Source organism: Solanum lycopersicum, chromosome 7 (genome assembly GCF_036512215.1).
Source record: "Solanum lycopersicum chromosome 7, SLM_r2.1".
NCBI classification, from domain to species: Eukaryota; Viridiplantae; Streptophyta; class Magnoliopsida; order Solanales; family Solanaceae; genus Solanum; species Solanum lycopersicum.
Window position 1 is genome coordinate 11,271,776 of NC_090806.1, and position 19,836 is coordinate 11,291,611.

Consider the following 19,836-nt stretch of genomic DNA (forward strand, 5'->3'; position numbering starts at 1 on the left):
AGGTAGCCTCCAGGTTTTCCCATTTCAGCCTATTAATATAGTAATAATAATTGATTATTGTAAATAATTGAAGCTTATTGTAAATGTATTAGAAGAGAATAATAACTTACCAATGTTGGACAAGATTTTTTGTTGTGGCCTACTTGATGACACAGGGAACATGTCATTTTTACTCCTCTTTTGGATAACTTTCCATACTTTTTTTCTAGGCTCATTCTTTGCCTTTCTTTTGCACTTTGGTGGCCTACCAGGCATGACTTTTGGTTCAGAAGGTTCAATCACTACACCACTAGTGTGAGGCCACATTTTCATGTTTGGTATTGGCTGTAGAAAATGGTTATAAGCCTTCAAAAAAGTCTCTTTCCTATACCAATGTACCACTTCATGTTCAGGTTCTATGACTTTGTGCTGATATGCAAGCACAACATGTTGACATGGTATCCCCTCAATTGACATGTTCTACACGTACATGTCTTCTTTCTTATATCAACAATATGTCTGTAATGACCATCTAAGATTTCATACCCAATATCACCATTGAATCTAACTTCACAAAATCTAGCAAGATCTTTGTTCTCTTCTAGTACTAGTCTAGCCATAGGAATGATATCTGAGATCCAAGTTTCAGCAAATTGCCTCATTGCAATAATTCTGTCCATTATCTTGTGCCTAATCTCCTCCAACATAGTTATGATAGCCTTATGTCTAGCAACTAGCATCCAAGAATTAAAAGTTTCACACATATTGTTTTTAACAATGTCACACTTAGAATGCTCTTTAAAATATGCTTTGCACCAAGTAGTTTTTTCATAATGCAACAAGTCCTCACAAATTTTATTACCTAATTTGTTGAGTTTATCCATCTCATCTTCAAATTTCACTTCAAAACTTGACTTAGCACATCTCCAGAACTGTTTCCTTCTTTCTTCACCACTCCATAATTGATGCCAGTTGGACCAGATATGTCTAGCACACCTTCTCTTCTCACTATCTGGTAGCAACTCACATAAAGCTGGTACAAGGCCCTATGTAAGCAGTTGTAGCACAAACATTAAAAAGTATTAGCAACACAAGAAAAAAATAATAGAACAAGATACAATACAAAAACCATCTAAACTTCTGCATATCTGACATAACAGTCAGTCCATGTCCTGTGCCTAAGTTCAGATCTTCTATCAAGTACTTGAGAAAAAAACTCCAACTATGTTTTGTCTCTGTGTCAACAACAGCCCATGCGATTGGAAAAATCAGTTGATTTCCATTTCTACCAACAGCAACCAACAATTCTCCCTTGCAAGAACCCTTCAGAAAACTTCCATCAAAACCAATAATTTTTCTGCATCCTTCCAACCAATCCCTCTTCAATGCATCAAAGCAAACATAGAAGTAAACAAACAAAGTTTTTCCTGGCTGAGACTCTCTATATGTCCTCACCCAACAGGAAGTACCAGGATTAGTATGTTTAATCATGTCTGCATAATCACACAATCTTGAAAATTCCATCTTCCAATCACCTAAGAACTCCTTGATAATCCTCTTTTTTGCCCTATGACAAACAGTTCTTCCAACATACAACCCAAATTTTTTCTCATCAATTCCTGAATTTCCCATAATCTTATATATGGTTGACAGGTAATTTCATCCTTGAACTTTTCTACAACAAACTTAGATGTACACAACTTGTTCTTGGTCGATTGAGGACATACATGCACAAGATAATAATTTTTGACAACAAAATCACCAGAATCTTTATCTATACTAGCAAACAGCAACCATTTACATTTCTTGTCCTCACATTTAACTCTAACTCTTTTTTTGTCATTAGGCTTCAATTTTAACCTAGTTTTATATTGACAAGAATAGTCTGCAACAATATTTCTAAATTGTTCAACACTTTTAAATACAATACCAAGCTCAAAAATTGCTACAACACAATCAGGATCAAATCTTACCTTTTTACTTTTTCTTCTTCTTGGTAAATCGACACCCTTCACAATTTCTGAATCCAATTCATCCCTACTGTCTTCACTGTCCAATTCTGAGCTATCTATATATTGCTCATCACCCCCTAGTCTTCTAGTGTATAGTCGTCTAGTGTATCTAGCAGCCTTATTCCTTCCTATGTCTTCAAAGCCTCTATCAACACCAGTTGTTCCAAGCTTTATTTCCTCAGTTTGAGTAGGTTTTTTCTTTTTCACTTTGTTTCTCCTTTCATTTCTAAGAGATCTTAATTCTTCATCAACCTCAGAGTCATCCACATAAGGAATAACATTCTCTTGAGAGTCATCACTACTTTCTTCATTTGATTCAGTCCATTCCACATCTAGATCTGATATATCTCCTGGCTCAACTTCCACATTAACATTTTCAGATTCAGCCTCATGATTCAACCCTTTACTTGCAGTCACATTTATATCTTCTATGTCTTCTTCAACGACAGACCCACATAGGAAACCTATTGTGACCACTTCTACATCATCCACCAAATGTTTTACATAAATGTCTAAAAAGTCACCATCTTTTAGGTCTTTGATGAGATTTACTAAAGTTAAATCAGTGTCCACCTCAATAAAGCCATTTTTTGTGGGGTCTTTAATACAGAACCCACCAACAGTAATATACCCCAATTGTTTAGTGTAAAAAAGTAACTCGATTATTGAGAAGTGGTCCTTGTCGATATGAACATTTTCCACCTTGGCTTCTCCTTTATAAGTAATTCCAGTTTTGTCCTGAATAAACTTACCACCATGATGAAAACGAGTTATAATAATGGCGTCCATAAGATTCCCTGTAACAAGGCCCCAAATTTTTCTGACACGTTATGAACAATAAAAACCAAAAAACCCTAACTTTATCCAGATATTAACAACAACCACATTGATACTAAAACTCAGTATATATCAATATACACAGGCTAAACAAACATATTAAAAACACACAACCACTACAACATGCTCGTCATTTACCTCACACTCATCAACTTGAAAATCGCGAATAAACTCCAAAATCGTCTGCAATCTTCGATGATTCCTTCAACAAAACACTCGAAATCACTTTAAAATCTAAGAATTTCAGCTGTAAAATTCATTGAAAGGGAGAGATTCTTAGGGTTTTCTCGTTTAGAAACGAGTTAGAAGTGATTTGGGGGGGGGAATTGATTTTTAGGTTTGATGACTTAATATGTGGCACTGACGTGTAATTGGGTTTGAGTGTATTGGTCAAAATTTCCACGTGGGGAAGGTTCATCTCACGCTCCTAATTACCAAAAGTAATTTATTAAAATTTGGCTCCACATCAGCCAAGAATATTTAAAAGGATCAAATTATACGGGGTTAAAGGATTTAATAGGAATCTTGGTTAGTTGAGGTACCTGGGGGAAAAGCGCGAACAACTTTAGGGACCTGCATATGTATTTGGCCTAACGAAAAACATAACATTTTTAATTTTCTCTTTTTTCGAGGGGTCTCCTATGTTAGTATTTTCTTCTACAAATACAGCGTTTATGCATGTATTAGGGGTGAACCAATAACTCTTATATGATACCGTGGTTTAAATGTTTTTGAAGTATTATGTTATAGTATTGTTGATGATTTTTGGATCGTACGTCCAATTTCCTACTGCATCATTTAGTCCCAGGGTATTATTTTTCCTCCTTCTATTAGTAGTCGAAACATGAAAAAATTTATTGCTTGTGTCCCCTTCATTTAGCCATAATACTCTAGATTTGATTTTTCAGAAATCTTTCTTTCTTTTTAGGACATCATTATAATCGTTTATCAACATATTTTCCAGCTTTGTGTGGTAGTAACTTTTATGGGTGTCATCCATGTTTTGAAGTGCATTGATTCTATTTGGAATAGATTTCTTTTGGTGGAAGATATTACCAAAAGTTTGTTTGTTCCACACTTTTAACGCAGTAATGAATCTATCTAGACCATTACTATAATTTCCATTATTATTCCAAATCTAAATTTTTTATTAGCATTTGCTGGTCTTTTTAAGCAATTTGATAGCACATGCAGTGATCTGACTGGGTGCAGAGGAGATGTTGGACATTCGAATTCAGAAATAATTTCTTCCTCAAGGATTGTGAAAAATATTGCATATGGATGTAAATGGTACGACAACTACCAACACAATAATGGAGGAATATTATGGTTATTATGGGATCGCACAAAGTGTGACGTTACTCACACGCATTCCAGTAGCCTGTACATACATGGAATAATAAAGGTATATAAAAACAACATGAATTTCCAATTCACTGTTATTTATGGCTTATATATATAACATAAGAGACAAGGGTGTATTGTGGGTAGACCTAAAAGGCGTAGCTGATCAGATGTTAGACCCATGGTTAATCATGGGAGATTTAATTTAAAAAAATTACATATTGAGGATAGAAGCAACGGAAAGCCGAAATAAGAGATTCTAAACAGTTTCCTAGTAGAAACAGAATGATGGAAATGGAAGTCTTAGGAAAGGACTACATAAGGACAAATCAACACATCTACAATTGAATAGGTAGGACAATTGTAAATGATCATTTCGTTCAAACATGGGCACATATGTAGGTGAATATCATGGGATCGGGGTGCTTAGACCACTCTCCTCTGTGTGGATCTATCTACTATTAAGATGAAAAGGAATCAAACGTTTAGATTTCTAAATTTCCTAGCAAGTCATCGAGATTCTTTTCACATATATAGTTGGAATGAACCTGCTTATAGAGATAACATGAATGAATTTGAATGAAACTTAAATATGTGAGAAGTGGCAGAACCTAAATACACATGAATTCTTAGGGATTGTATCCAAAATGATATATTTTAGAACTCACCTCTCTTATATACAAGCTCAAAGGAGAAATATGAACCATCAGACAATCTTACTTGAAAAAGAGAAAGTAATTGAGCAAAAACTAGAGAAACATAGCCTTATTGAAGAATCAGTCATTAAACATAACTCAAGGATACAATGGGTCAAACTAGGAGATTCTAATAACAGGTTTTTCTTTGTGAGCATGAAAAATAGGGTTGCACACATCCATATAATTAGAAGCCTGGTGAATGAACAAGGGGCACTAACTCACACAGAAAAGCCAATTACTGAAGAAATTTTGAGCTACTACAAGCAGTTGTTAGGATCTACTACCAAGCCAACTACCTTGCGTGAATGTGAAAGTTATGAGATCATGAGCAATTTCGAATATAGGAAACAACAACTCAACCTTATTGATCCTGTTACAAGAAAGAAAATTTTAGATGCTTTGCATGGAATTGATGATCACAAAGCACCATGGTAAAATGTTGACTCAAGTCAACACTTAGCCAAAGCAACCAAACAAGCATAACACAAAACATCACAAAATCCACCCGATCACCTTGGGACCCAAATCAAAGATCATTCTAGAACAAACTCAGCTTTTCAGAGCTAAAATTATCACCGAACACATTTATCAAAATTATTGATCGAAAACAAATATTAGCCAAACATTCAATAACTTTTTGCCAATGGTTCAAACTTACGTTAAAGGTCTCGAGACTCGAACCAACTATGCTACTAGTCCAAAATGGACCTTCTAGAGCTGGTGAAAGACATAAATCTCATATTGATTCTCTGAATGTTGACCAAAGTTTGCTTTTTAAACTTAAAATCTTCCAAAGGGGAAAACTCACACATCTATCCAAGATACCTTGAGAAGTGTGTCATCCATCTGAATATACCACAAACGTTGTACATCAGATATGTGAAGAGGCATAACACTAAAATAACACAAAATAAGCAAATGACTACGAAGATCATTACACCCCAACATTTAAACTTTGACCTAAACACCTCGTAGTATACAAAGTGATCAGTAGAGCGAAGAGGCTCAACCAATTTCTCTAGATTCGGGTTTAATTACATACAAAAACTTCAAATTTTTAGCTCAAAATTATTGGGCACTACAATTTCAATAAATTTTTAATAATATTGGATACCCTCCGTAATATTAATTTGTAATTCAAGCATATGGAAATATTATATTATCGAGATCACGGTATAATATTTTTAATATGATAAAATTCAATATTTACTAAAGTATGTATAATGTATGGAGTGTGAGAAAGGGGAACAAGGAAATATGATTTGAAAAAGGAAAAAAGGAAAAGGATAATATAATTAAAGGAAGCAAGAAATAATACTTGTTGATGTACATCAATTGTACAATCATTCTCCTATCATAATATTAAAGAAAAGAAGGGAAATAATTATTGAATTTCTCCCACATCCCAAAGTCTTTTAATTCATTATCTCATCTTCATATTTTACAAAGATGAAATGATTGTACTTCTCTATTATGGAGAGACATGCTCCCACATCCGCCGCTTTAAGTAATCATAATCTTATTGTTCTTTCATGAACAAGACACCCCAATGATGAGTCAAAGCAATGATACAAGCCCTACTTTTCTTTTCTTTCCTTTTTAAAGATGAATAAATAAATATTGTAATTTGAAATTGATTAGTAATTTGAACTCTAAAGTGAGTTTGTCATTTAGTGAGAGATGAGAAAATAACAAATTGGTCCCTAATGTTTGGATTTGCACTAATTTAATCCTCAAAGTCATTCTTTTGGACGATTTCCTTACTAACGGATATATATTTATACTCAAAGCGAATCAAACGCAAAATTGGAACTAAATGTTGGTGTCAAGGAAAACGTTTTTTTGCACATAATATTTTTCCAGAGAATAAGTAAATTTCTTACACATTTTTTAATATTTACTAGTATTCAGTATAAGTAAAAAATATTATCTAAAAAAATATTTTTATATAATCTCTAAGTAATACTATGGAAAATGGGGGTTTGGGTAGTGGGTGAGGGTGGTTTTGTGGCATAGGGGCTACATATATATATATATATATATATATATATATATATATATATATATAGACATAGAAGTGGGGGTGATTAAGATGTGTTGGGAGGTAGGAAGGAAATAATGTCACTATGAAATTTGGTTTTCACTTTTTATTAGAAAATTTATCTATTCTTATTTTTAAGAAAATTATTTTCTTTTAGAAAAAATAATCAAATTTGAAACGTTTTAAATATATTTTATTAAACACACCCTAAGATGCAACATAACTTTTCTGGAACTAGCTTTCAATTTTAACAGATTGTGGAGTGAACTCATGTGTCTAATGTTTCGTTTTGATAAAATGGCAAGATAATTTATTTTAAAATTAATTATTCTAGACATTGAGTATTCATTTAAATTGAGGGATAAAAGATAATTAATTTTAGAATAATTTTTTCACATGTATAATTAGAATAAAATCACGGGAATAATTTATCCTAAAATTATTTTTATTACACATTAAAAATAAAATAACAATCTCAAGATAGATAATATATAGCTCCTATGAGTGTGATATTACTAAGCCTGACCTTGGTGGCACTCATGCTAGGAGAAATGGACTCTCTCATTCTTTTCATTAATTTTTACTTTTACCTATGTTGTTGCTAAAAATTCCATGGATTAACAACTGATGAGATCAACAATGTAATACCTTGAACTTTTGGATTATGGTTTAAACTATTCCACATATGAAACTAGATCCAAACTAGGTGAATTTGATTATGCCTAGGTGTAAATTTCAAATCTCAAAGTGTTAGAAAGTGTATTTTTTAACACAAAGTTAAGTTGAAAATTTTTCTATTTTCTTGTAAGTTTATACAAGGGTCAACTTCAAGAAAATGTCTCTCTAGAAATATAAAATATTGAGTGGTGAATTGTATATACAATTAAATTTTTTTGAATATATTAGTCAAACTATTCTTCGATATGATTTTTAGACTAATTATGTACTTTTAAGAAAATTTTGACAATAATACTCATCCATGGACTTGCAAAGTGAGTAGGCTAGCGTCCCAACGCAATAATGTGCACGTCAAGGCAGCAAAGTGAGGCAAAAAGTGTTCACAAGTACAAACAAGGAGGTGCAGGTTGTTGGACACGCATAGCGTCCTCCATGGTGGCTATACCTAAGCCTTTTTAAGTACTTTTTTCTGAATTTGTCTAAATTTTCTATCATGTTTCGAGTCTACACTCTAGACGTGATTTACATTCGAGAATTTTTATTGATCTCCAAGCGAACAATTGACATGACTGATTACTTAGCGAAAGACCAACAAAAGCAGATTTAAGCTTTAAAACATAACTTAAATGCCAAAGTCTCAACTTCTCAAAACTCAAAGGACCTCAAAATAGTATACTCAAAACAGTGCGAAAATACTCTAAAACAATAGTATGCCAAAATAGTTCGAAGGAAATATTGAGATTAAAAAAAACTCCACACTAACTATCTATGAAGCCTTTATAGTCAAACATAGATGTCGGGACCAGACCGCGACACCTCAAAACTAATAAACCGAAAGACAAAAGCGGAATACTCCAAAATGCAAGGAAGGCCACCAAAGCTAGCAAATAGTGCAAACTTATCTCATCGGAGTGCTTGTTGATGATCCTTAACACCTATATCTTCATCATGAAAAGAAATTATAGGTCAATTAATGACATCAGTTCGTTAAATGTATGAGTATGTAAAATAGTTGAAAAAACGATAACTTGAACTGAAAAGGCTGAAAAATGCTTAACTGAATGTAAAGCATAAATGAGTGAGAAATCATTTAAACTTTAAAAAATTCTTACTCATCTTTGAACTCACCATATTAAGTGATATAATAAAAATACACTTTTTATCCTATTTAAGAGAATTTTTAGCCGACAATCATCACTATAAGCAACGTGATGATACAACGTCTCGCCATGCTGCCAGAACTGTCCTATAACTTTAACTTTTCGAAATATAGAACATCTCAACTAAGTGGATCCACTAAAGCTCTGCTCATAAGCGAGAAAAATTTATCTAAAAAGTACGATCCTCTACCCATGTTGATTGTATGATTTATGAGGAATGTGAGACGTTGTCTAAATCCATCCACACATCGGTGCTCAATACTACTCCCAATATATATATATACTCATGCTCAATTGCATAAAACATATTCTTTCTCAATTTTGAGGTAATTGCTCAAAATAATCTTCTTAAAAAAGGTAACTGCTCTGACATATCTTCGAACTCGTTAAATCATTTAGAAATCAAAATTTTCCTTTTCTCAATATAACAAGTTACATTTATGAATACTTAGTTCGCTTATACTTTTACTCAAATCATATCTAAGACTCTTTCTTAAAACTCGACTTTTCTTTCTTAGAAAATCAGTTGAGGGCAAAAAGGTTTACTTAAAAGGATTCTCAGTATTAACTCAGTAATAAATCAATAATAACTCAACAATAGGGTTCAAGCTAAAAATAACATGAACAATCATCCAAGAATCTCAATGCAAGATATAAATAGAATCCAAAACTCAATAATGAAACTCATTTCAAGAATTATCAAAACAAAGGATGTAACTCTAGATTATTCTTTACTTATAGAAAGTTGATGTAGTGCGTGAGATGAACTCAGTCCATCATTATCATTGCTGAATTTTATTTGCCTCTAATTCTTTCCATAAGTAAGTTTTTCTTTTGGGAAAAGGTTTTAATATTTTACTAGTTCTTTTCTTGTAGGAAAGGTTTTAAGACTCCATAAATACAGGCTTGTTCCTTCTAACTTAATTAACATTCACAATGTAGTCCTAGGATTTGAGAGGTGCGGTTATGGGGAAGAATTTCGTGTACCTCCTTGTATTCTGAGTGAATTAGTTGAGGTCATTTCTCTCTATATTTTGTACTCTTATATTTATAGTAGATTGCTCATATCCTTTGTGGACGTAGGTCGATTAACCGAACCACATTAAATCTTTGTTTCTTTTGGTGTGTTTCTTGTTTGTCTTCTTACTCATGTTCTTTCGAGGTTTTCTTTGCTAGCTTCCGCATTACACTTGCTTATTTTCGGTCCTAACAAGTTGTATCACAGCCAGGTGCAGTGGTTTGTTGATGGAACCAAGATAAAAACGAATGTTCATCTTGACGGGTGTAGTTCTAGTCGCAACTTTTTTTTTACAGTAATGAGGATCTTTGTTGGAGAAATTGTTTCAGAGATATTATCTGTGTCGAGACATAGATTTGATAGAGGAGATTATGTGTAAGAGATGCAATATGTTGAAGATTATGTGAATAAGGTGAACAAATTTATTTTGTCAGAAATTCAGGCCAAGGGGGAGATTTGTTGAGTTTTATTTGCTCTAATTACTTATCATAAATAAGTTTTTCTTTTGGAAAAAGGCTTTAATATTTTACTAGTTCTTTTCTTGTATTTTAGGTTTTAGGACTCCATAAATATAGGTTTGTTTCTTCTTACTTAATTAGCATTCACAATGTAGTCCTAGAGTTTTGAGAGTTGTGGTTATGGGAGAGAATTTTGTGTACCTCCTTGTATTCTGAGTGAATTAGTTGAGGTTATTTCTCTATATATTTTGTACTCTCATATTTATATTGGATTGTTCATCTCCTTTGTAAACATAGGTCGATTGACCAAAACAAGTTAAATCTTTGTGTCTTGTGTGTGTTTCTCATTTGTCTTCTTGCTCATGGTCTTTCGAGATTTGTTTTGCTAGCTTCGCATTACACCTGCTTATTCTCGATTCTAAAATGAGTAGCCTTGCACATATGGAAGAATAGGATTTTTTTTGCATATATGGAAGAATAGAATTTTTGAAGAAGCTTGAAAAAGAACTTGCTTAGACACCTTGAAACCCCAACTTTAGTGTTTCTTGAAATTCTTGAGTGTAGATTTTCTTTTCTTTTTTTGGAATGAGAGGATTGAAATAATCAGAACTGATTGAATTTGGATTTTGAAAGAAATAAATAGTTATGGATTGGAATTCTGGATGAGGAAAAGACATAATTACCCCTCCTAAAATGTCAAAAGAAGAGAAAACTAAAAGAATTTTAACGTGCGGAGCTGAAACTTAGTCTGCGGCACTTCACGCAACCTTAAAAATGACAGAGACCTTGCTGCGCGGCTGCACGATGGACGTCCACTTTGCGCGCTGGTTCACACACAATACATAGTGTCTAAAAAAATGGTCAGAACGTTTAGCACATAAGTTGGATTGACAAATGGTTAAAAATCAATTGAAAGAAAACGCCAAGGTTTTTTATATGGTTGGTTCTAAGCCAAAAAATACTTCATATGTTAGGGGGTATGATTGATTAAAATTGATCCTTGAATAAACTTACACGAAAACTTAATCAGTAGAGTAGCTCTCAATTCGACTTTGTGCTAAAGATTGATTATGAGCTTAAATCACATCCAAAACACTTCTAATACTTAGAAATGAACCTTGATATATATTAACAAGTAGTATATCACTCAATCCAAGTTAATACACTTACGAAACTGATTCGTATTCTAAGTGTAAAATTTTTGAGGTGTTACATTTTCAAATTCTAGGTAAACTTTTTTCTCTTCTCCACTTCATCTCACACCTAGGTTTCAAAGTGTTTTCGAGCATTTCTAATACCCGAATATGGATTCTTAGTGACATTTTATATCATAATCTTAGGATGTTCAAGAAAATTTATCTCCAAGGTTCAACAAAGATATTTTTTGTTTTTCTACTTCCAAGATCAATTTTTTCTTGGGTATTTGAAATAATTAATATATGTTAGGCTATCCTCTACGTGAGGAACCATCATTTTTCTTTCTACTCTACCTTTTTTTTTTATATATGTCTACGATTTTTTCTTCATAATGAGTTAGGCTTGTGTGAATTTTTTTATGTCTTGTAATTTTGATTTCTTAGAAACCTCAAGAATTCCCTACTGTATATTTATCCTATATGATATCCCTTTTCCACGAATTTTATGACTTCCACCATGAAGTTATGAAAATATGAAAAGAATGATATTCTTTAAAAAGAAAATTGAGTTTGATGAATCCTCTCAAGGATTTTACTTACGATATGACTCCTATGACTGAGAATCATGATTTTTTACGATAAATATGAACACCATAATTTTTTTCAAAGGTTGATTTTGACTAGAAAATATTAACTTCAAGATATTACGACATAATTTATGAATAATGATTTGTTTCAAACGATATGCCTTAGTGATATTATGATATGATTTACATGACCGTGATTTATGAGCTTTTGAGATATCTATGATTTATGAACTTTTGGGATAATAATGATTTTGAGAAATGTTATATTTTGGAAGAATTATTATTATTATTAACAGAGAAGGTTTGAATTTTAGAAGACAAATATTTGAAAGTAGGTATGTCAATCAGAACTTATTATATATAGATTTACATGTCCTGTGACCTATCAAGGTATGGAATGGATTCTCGATGGGGGAGACGATCGAATATCATGAGTTTACATAAAATAGACAATCAATCATGTACTTTAAATTTTGACCTTCATATCGTTTTCATAAATTTTAACACTGTGATTGTGAAAACTATTTCTTTTAAAAGACTTACCTTTTAAAATGCTTTTAAATTATGTTTTGGCTCATATTTAGATGTATGCTCATATATTTTATGTCATGTTACATGCATACTCGCGCCAATAATAACATCAAATGTCTTACGATCTAGGCTTGAAGTATGATAAATAACCAATGTTTTTAATGAAAAAAGATATTTATTTCGTGAAAATAAATTAATAATGAAATGAACTAGCTAGGAGGACTAAATCTTTATGACTTGCAAATGTTAAGGGGTATGTTGATAAATTTTGTGTAGATGCACGATGATATCTATACTCATTGCTCTATTGATTGGTGGAGTCACAACACAAACCATAAAAGAGAAATGATAGAAAAATGGCTACTTCCTTTTTTGGTGCAATTATAATAATGATGACCTTTATTAGAGAAAAAAACTAAAAAGGTGCTTGATAGTCCTTTGTGGTGAGTGATTTACATATACCATACTGGCTTTATAAAGAAGTGGAGGTTGGCCATATTTCATTATAAAATTAAAAAAAAGTAATAGTGAAAAATGATATTATAATTGATTATGAATACAAATTAAAATTATTTTTGACTTTTTGTAAGTAATTTGGAATGAATAAAGAAAAAAATATTTTTGTTATTTTTTTAATTCTTGAATTCAATTATGAGTCGAATTTCAAAATTTTATTACCAAATATGTTTTGATCAACTCCATAAATAAGTGGAAAAAATTCATTCCCAGACACAAATTAGATACGGATGAGCAAAATTTCTTAGGAGAAATAATGAAAAGAAGCCGAAAATTTTGTTTGGATAAAATTAATATACATTATACACTACTTTATTTTTTAAAAAACAATTTCATGGCCAGATTTTAAGGATAATTTCATAATTTTCTTTACAAAATTGTAGGAAATTAAATATTGTAAATGTGTATATACACTATAATAAAAATAACTTTTAACAATAATAAGTATATATATATATTAAAAAACAGTGATATAGTCTTTTACCTGTTGCATTAGTTAATTGTCATTAAATTCCATGTAGCTATAAATTTTAGGGACATTTATTAAGAGTGATAAATATTACAATAAGTAATTATCGTTAATTAATTACCGTAATTTATATATATATATATATATATATATATATATATATATAATTGGATGCCACTATTGCGCCAAAATAAGTGGCATGACTTGTTTCTCCCTAGAATCATTTTTCATTCATCAAACATGTCTCTCTGTCCTTCTTAGTGGCATTGAAGTACTTTAAAGGGCAAGTAGTGATATTTCTTTATCGAATAGTTTAGCCAACATTTATGGCAATAGTCTAAAGATTTGTTAGGCATCATCATGAAGTTTGAGCTGATTGAAATCTACCAAAGAAATCAATGCATCTCCATGCTCCCACAAACCTATAGGTCCTAGTTATGTCTCATTCCTTGTCTATAAAAATAAAATACATTTATTTATATGTGATCAAAATCTCTCTTTTCATAATATTGGATTTGATATGTTTAATAATAATATTATTTTAGGAAAATTATGCGGATAAGTAAATATACTAATTAATTAGCTAACATAGCTATATTTTAAATTAATTACACTCTCAACCTCTTTTTAGTTTTTATATATATACCAATTACATGCATATAATTATCCAATAGATACACATTCACTCCTCTCTCTCTCCCAATTTCGCTCATCTCTCATCTTTCTCTAATATGTAGCTACGAATCGTAACTAGCAAACTATAGCTATAGAGCCTAATTAAGTTATTGTTAGTGGCTATTTGTGAAATTTCATCTATTATTTTATCCAATTTTCGTCATTTAAAAGAATTTCAATTTCATTTAACTATTCAAACTTTAAACTTTGATATGATATATTTTTAATCAAACTATAATATTTCAATTAGTACTTATGTCTATGTTAGTCCGGAGAGATACAATGATATTTGTGATCAAAACAAAAATTGAGGTGAACTTAAATCCGTATATTTGAATTCGTATTTCTAAATCCATATCCCTACCAAAATTCATGAAAAATTCAACCTCTAGATACATTTGCATCCGAGTTCAAACAACTTAATTATTATGAGTCTGTTGTTTAATTAGTCCATAATTTATATGGGAATGAAAACAAAGCAACCATTGTATTAAAAAAACAAGACTAGCTAGTTACAAGAGGACACTTAGTGGTGCATTGACAAGGAAATATTGTAGTAGTAACATAATATATAGCTAGAAGTGAAAACTACTTAATCCATGATTGAAACTTGAATCCCTCTTGGAAGACATGAACCTTTGAAACCAATCTCATCTTTAGCTCCCACCATTTCACAAAGCTTGATCATCACAATATTCTCTTTCTCTTCAATCATTTGCAAACTCGTTTGAAAAATGTCTTTTAGCCATTCATCAAACAAGTTGTTGAGAAATGAACCACACCCTTCAAATACCTTCTCCAACACCATTTCATCAAATGAAAATTTCTCTAGTATTTTATTCCCACATACTTCTTCCAATGACCTTTTCATCTTGAACATGAACACCTCTCTCATTTGCTTGTCTTGAGAAGAATCGCGCTTCAAAACAAGGCGGTTCTTGATGAGGTCCAAAAAACCAAGTGATGGATTGTTGTTTTGTTGATGTTGATCATTGGCTGTATCCCGAGTCAAGTCACTTGAAATTGGGCTAAAGTCCTCAGTCTTGGCCTCGTGTACTTCACCCTCGTCATAAACCTCGTCTGCTTTGATGTTGAGGTCAAGGGTGCTTGAGTTCAATTGCTTCATGATCTTCCCTTTTTGAGTAGCAATTGAGGTGACATCTTCCATCACATTGTTTCTTGGACTCTTGGTTTTGTTAGGCAAAGATAATTCCCATTCAGCTTTTCGCTTATGATCAACACATACTGATCCAGGATTCGGACTTGTTTCACTTACCACGAGTTTCATCTGGATTACAGACTCTGTGCAATAGTACTCTCTTCCATCACTGCAGTGATCAGTTGCATCGCTAGTCCTGATTGCTACGATGAACAAATGACTAGAGCTCCGATTTTCATAAGCATCCGTAAGAAATTTCAACAGTTCTGCATCAGCAAAATCGACATCTTCCAGTAGGACAACAAGCTTCTCATTATTCCTTAAGGCCTTGTTGAGCAATTCAACATGATTTGACATGTTTCTCATGTTGATGCACAACAGCAAATCATCAGAACCATAAGCTGATTTTGCGATCACTCGAGCCAATCTTTGTTTCCCAATTGAGTCATTCCCCTGAATCAACAACCAATTCTTCTGCTTATTGATTGTGTTGAAATCCATCAATGCATCAACAATAGTATGCATGTTTTCCATTTGCCAAGGCAAGTTCTCTTGTAACATTTTGAGCATCTCTTCATCAACGTTATGATCAGAAAGCTGTGAATTCCCAAGAGCAAGTGTGATTTTCACCTCTTTCCCTTCTCTGTTCTTAAGAGAATCCAAGTTTGGCTCAACTGATGATTGTGTTTCATTTTTCGAGTTCCCATTGCTGAAGCTGAACTCGATATGGCACGATTGTTGTCTTCTGAATCTTGGCACAGTGCTTGCAGCTCCATGATTAGGCTTCACATTTGGAGGATCACTAAATGAAATTGATTTGCAATCTGTTGTTATACTGTTCTGATTAGGCCACCATGGATACAATGAATTATATGAATAATTCTTCCCATTAACATTGTATTCATTGCACACAACTGAACTTATTTGTCTTTGATTTGCCTTCCCTTGATGTAGATTTTTGCACAATCTGCTCCACTTTCCTTTCAACTCAGCCAAATCATCCTGAAAATAGATAATGTTGTCCCATTTAATATGATGGATTAGACCTTTATACTCCGAATTCTATCATCATCTTGTTGATGTTATTTTTTGATCTTAAATATGTTACGTGAAGTATAATAGACGAGAATAACAGATTTTTTTTTTGAACTTTGTGTAAAGATATGCAGAGTATACTAAAATATTTTTTAATTTTGTGATCTTAAACATGTCACGTGAAGGATAATAGTATGATGTGTACCTTGTTAGTTGGATCCATGTCATGTGGTTTGAGCCAATCAGGCAACGGTGTTGAAGGTTTGTCAGAGTGTTTAGTGTCACATGTTATAGTTTTGTGCTGCCCAAACTTCAACATAGCTTCTTTTTCATAATTACAAGTGCATTGTGCACAACAAGTGAGTTCATCTTGTTCCTCCTTGCTAGGTATTGGCTTTTTCCCAAACATTTGTTGAGAGAATGGTATTCTTGCTTCATGGACACTGCAAAACCAGGAGAATATAGACTTGTTTAGTAACCAAAAAATTATTAACACTATCAGCCCAAATTAAGCGTCTTACTTTCCTTTTTTGTAATCTTTCTCGGTCTCTCAAAAATAGTACAATATCTCTTGTATATTTTCACTCTATTCTATATTAAGTTAATTTTTGAGGCATTTTTCATTTTTTAAATTAACTTAATAGTTCAGTTCTTAAGATTATTTTTAGAGTGTTCTTCCAATCTTACCTTTCATTAGTTAGTATTGGAATTAGTGATTAACTTAACAATAATTAATAAGAGCAAAAATGGAAAAGTAGATTCAATTTATGTCTTAATCTATTTTTCTTAAAAGATATTAAACACTTCAAAAAATAAGTTAGTATGGAACGAATGGAGTAACATTTAGGACTATTATATTCAAAAGTTTCTATTTAAATTTCTTAAATTACGTGCTCGATTACTATAAGACACTTGAATTGGGATTGGGATGCAGAGGTAGCGGTACATTTCTAGATTGAACACTTTTATGGAGGGTATAACAAGTGTAGCACTATTCGATCTCCACTAAATTGAAATGTAAGGGGAAAAAGAGAATGAAAATTAACAAGATTATAGTATTTAAATTAGTATTAATATAAAAAAAATTAGTGTGATTTGTCTAAGCTGCTTTTTCCATCTGAAAAAGAAGTCAAAAAAGGAAGATAATTCCCTTGAAACCTGAAAAAGGCTACCACCGATACTAGAAACATGCTTGGGACAAAAACCCACATACTGCAACATCACCTGCTAAATACTGAATAAAGGTAGTGATTATTTACTATTCTATTTCCATTTTCATTTTCCCTTTTTCACCTTCTTATTATTATTATTATTATTATTATTATTATGACTTAAAAACAAATCCGAAAGGAAAAAAAAAACAAGAAACAAGAAAGCAGTAAATTCAAAAAGATGTCCATTTTACATTTTGTACGTTTTCATAGCATTGCTTTTTGGCAATATAATAGAGCGTGCTCCTAAGTCCTGCTATTTTTGTTCAGTCTTTCAGACAATGAAAACTCAGACAACAAACATAAAAAGGAAGCATAATACTTTTACTCGTCTACTATTAAACATTAACTAATAGTGGTAATGGGTAAAATAATTGTTGTGTTAATATATATGTCAATTCTAAATGTGAAATGAGCAAATATGATGAATAAATGGTAACTGACCTTGTTGTATTGAGACTTAACCCTAGACCACCAGATGGAACAGAAATAGGTTGAAGAGACCATTGAATATCAAGAGGAGGTTGTTTCATTTGGCATTTGATATAAGTTTGATAATTTGCTGTACCCACCAACCAAACCTTTGCATTTGAGCTGCTGCTGCTGTTAGAAGAAACAAGCCTTCCTATCTCAGCTACAAGATGATCAACTGGACTATAATTAACAAACAATCCTCTTTCTTTCTCATTTGTACTATCAACTGTCCATTTCAAGTCACCTGTGTAGATAATGACTCCTCCTCTAGTACCCCCACCCCTTGTAAGAGATTCCACTTTTCTTTTCAGGTCTGTTATGTTCAGCTCCACTTCTTCTCTTTTCATTAACATTAGTGGTGCATCTGAGAACTGAAATTTGATAAAGTGAACTCCTTTAAGTTCCTCAGGCACATCTCCTCTTTCCACTTTTCCCATCAATTGTGCAACTATTCCTTCTGTGTTTGTAACTGAGTCACCAACTATCACACTGTTTCTCCTCTTGTTGTTACTTCTCAACAACACGTCTAACACCAACTTAACATCTGATGATGTAAACTTATGAGGTGAAAAGAGAATAGGGTTTTGTGAATTCCAAAAATTATTAAATGGACTATTCTCAGTAGTAGTAGTGTTAGTAGGTGAGCTAGGTGTAGTGTAAATTCCACCAGAGCTATTGTTATTATAACACGGAAACACCGATGAAGAAGCTGATTCCTCTATGTTGTTTTTAATTGCAATACTAGAGAAACCAGCTTCTCTCATAACCCTACTAACACTAGGATCATCTAGAATAGACAAAATAAGTTGTTCTAACTCAACTTTAATAGCTAAAAGAGGTTGTTGTTGTTGTTGCTGTTGCTGCTCTATACAGCCTCGTCGCTGATGAGCTTGTGCTCTTTTAAGTGCAGCAACTAAAGCATTAGACAAACAAGGCTGTCCATGAAGGAGTGGACCAGGACTTGTTGGAAGTCTATTAAGTGCCACATTAAAACATAACTCAAGAGCTCTACACTGAAGTGGATGATGAGAAGTATAATTATTATGTTGTTGAGATTTGAGACAAGCTTTTCTAAGAAGACTTAATCTAGAACTCAACAAAATAGCAGCAACATGAAGAGGAGTAACCTGTGCATGGCCTCTTCTCCTGGCCAAGCTAAGAGAAAGCTTCAAAACTGAAGCAGCCTCTGTTGTGAGGGTCTGTTGAACTGCACTACCCGCTCCCGTTCGCATAACTTAGATACAACCCCACCCCCCCTACACCCCCCCTCGTTGTTAATACCGTAACCTATCTTGCCTGAGAACTGAACACTTTCTTACTATGTTACCCCCCTCTACCAGCTCTAACACAACCCCACTCTACTCAAAACTTGTGTTTTTCGATATACTTCTTTCTCTTAAGAAACAAGATTGTGTGTGTATATATATATATATATGCGCGCTTCAACTACTATAGCTTTATTTTTTTTTGTTTTCCTTTCAAGTGAAAAAGATATAAGGCCACAAGGGTTTTTTAAATAAAGAAGCCAAGACAGATCATATCTTTGCCTTTAAACTAGTTGTTCTAGCTTTTTCATTTCTTTTATTCTAAAGAAAATTTACTACTCCGTTTCTTTTTAGTCTGTTTCAGAAAATATATATTTTTTTCTTGGAAACTTACTAATTCTAACATTTCCATGACATGTTTAAGTTAATACATATGTTGATCGGGGTCCTAAAAAATGTTATGTGTGTGTTGTAATAAATTTTTGAAGAATTAAATATGGGTACGATATGGAAAATGAAGAGTTCCAGCAATTTATATTAAGACCACAAAATT

At 32.5% G+C, this 19,836-nt stretch overlaps 1 protein-coding gene across 1 annotated transcript; it reads right to left on the bottom strand.

The window, feature by feature from the left end:
* Positions 1 to 14,595: 14,595 nt before the first annotated feature.
* On the bottom strand, positions 14,596 to 19,502 carry LOC101267323 (heat shock protein-related). The gene is made up of 3 exons (XM_004242871.5): positions 17,989 to 19,502; positions 16,539 to 16,776; positions 14,596 to 16,300 (listed from the first exon to the last, which is right to left on the bottom strand). The coding sequence occupies exons 1-3, from the start codon at positions 19,248 to 19,250 to the stop codon at positions 14,732 to 14,734; spliced, it is 3,069 nt and encodes a 1,022-aa protein (XP_004242919.1). The 5' UTR covers positions 19,251 to 19,502; the 3' UTR covers positions 14,596 to 14,731.
* Positions 19,503 to 19,836: the final 334 nt, after the last annotated feature.

Excerpts from the sequence above, each read along its gene's own strand:
- LOC101267323 (XM_004242871.5), bottom strand. The coding sequence starts at position 19,250 with ATGCGAACGGGAGCGGGTAGTGCAGTTCAACAGACCCTCACAACAGAG. Across the intron at positions 16,777-17,988 it reads TTAAGTCTCAATACAACAAG|TGTCCATGAAGCAAGAATAC; the intron begins GTCAGTTACCAT and ends CTGGTTTTGCAG. Across the intron at positions 16,301-16,538 it reads ACATGGATCCAACTAACAAG|GATGATTTGGCTGAGTTGAA; the intron begins GTACACATCATA and ends ATCTATTTTCAG.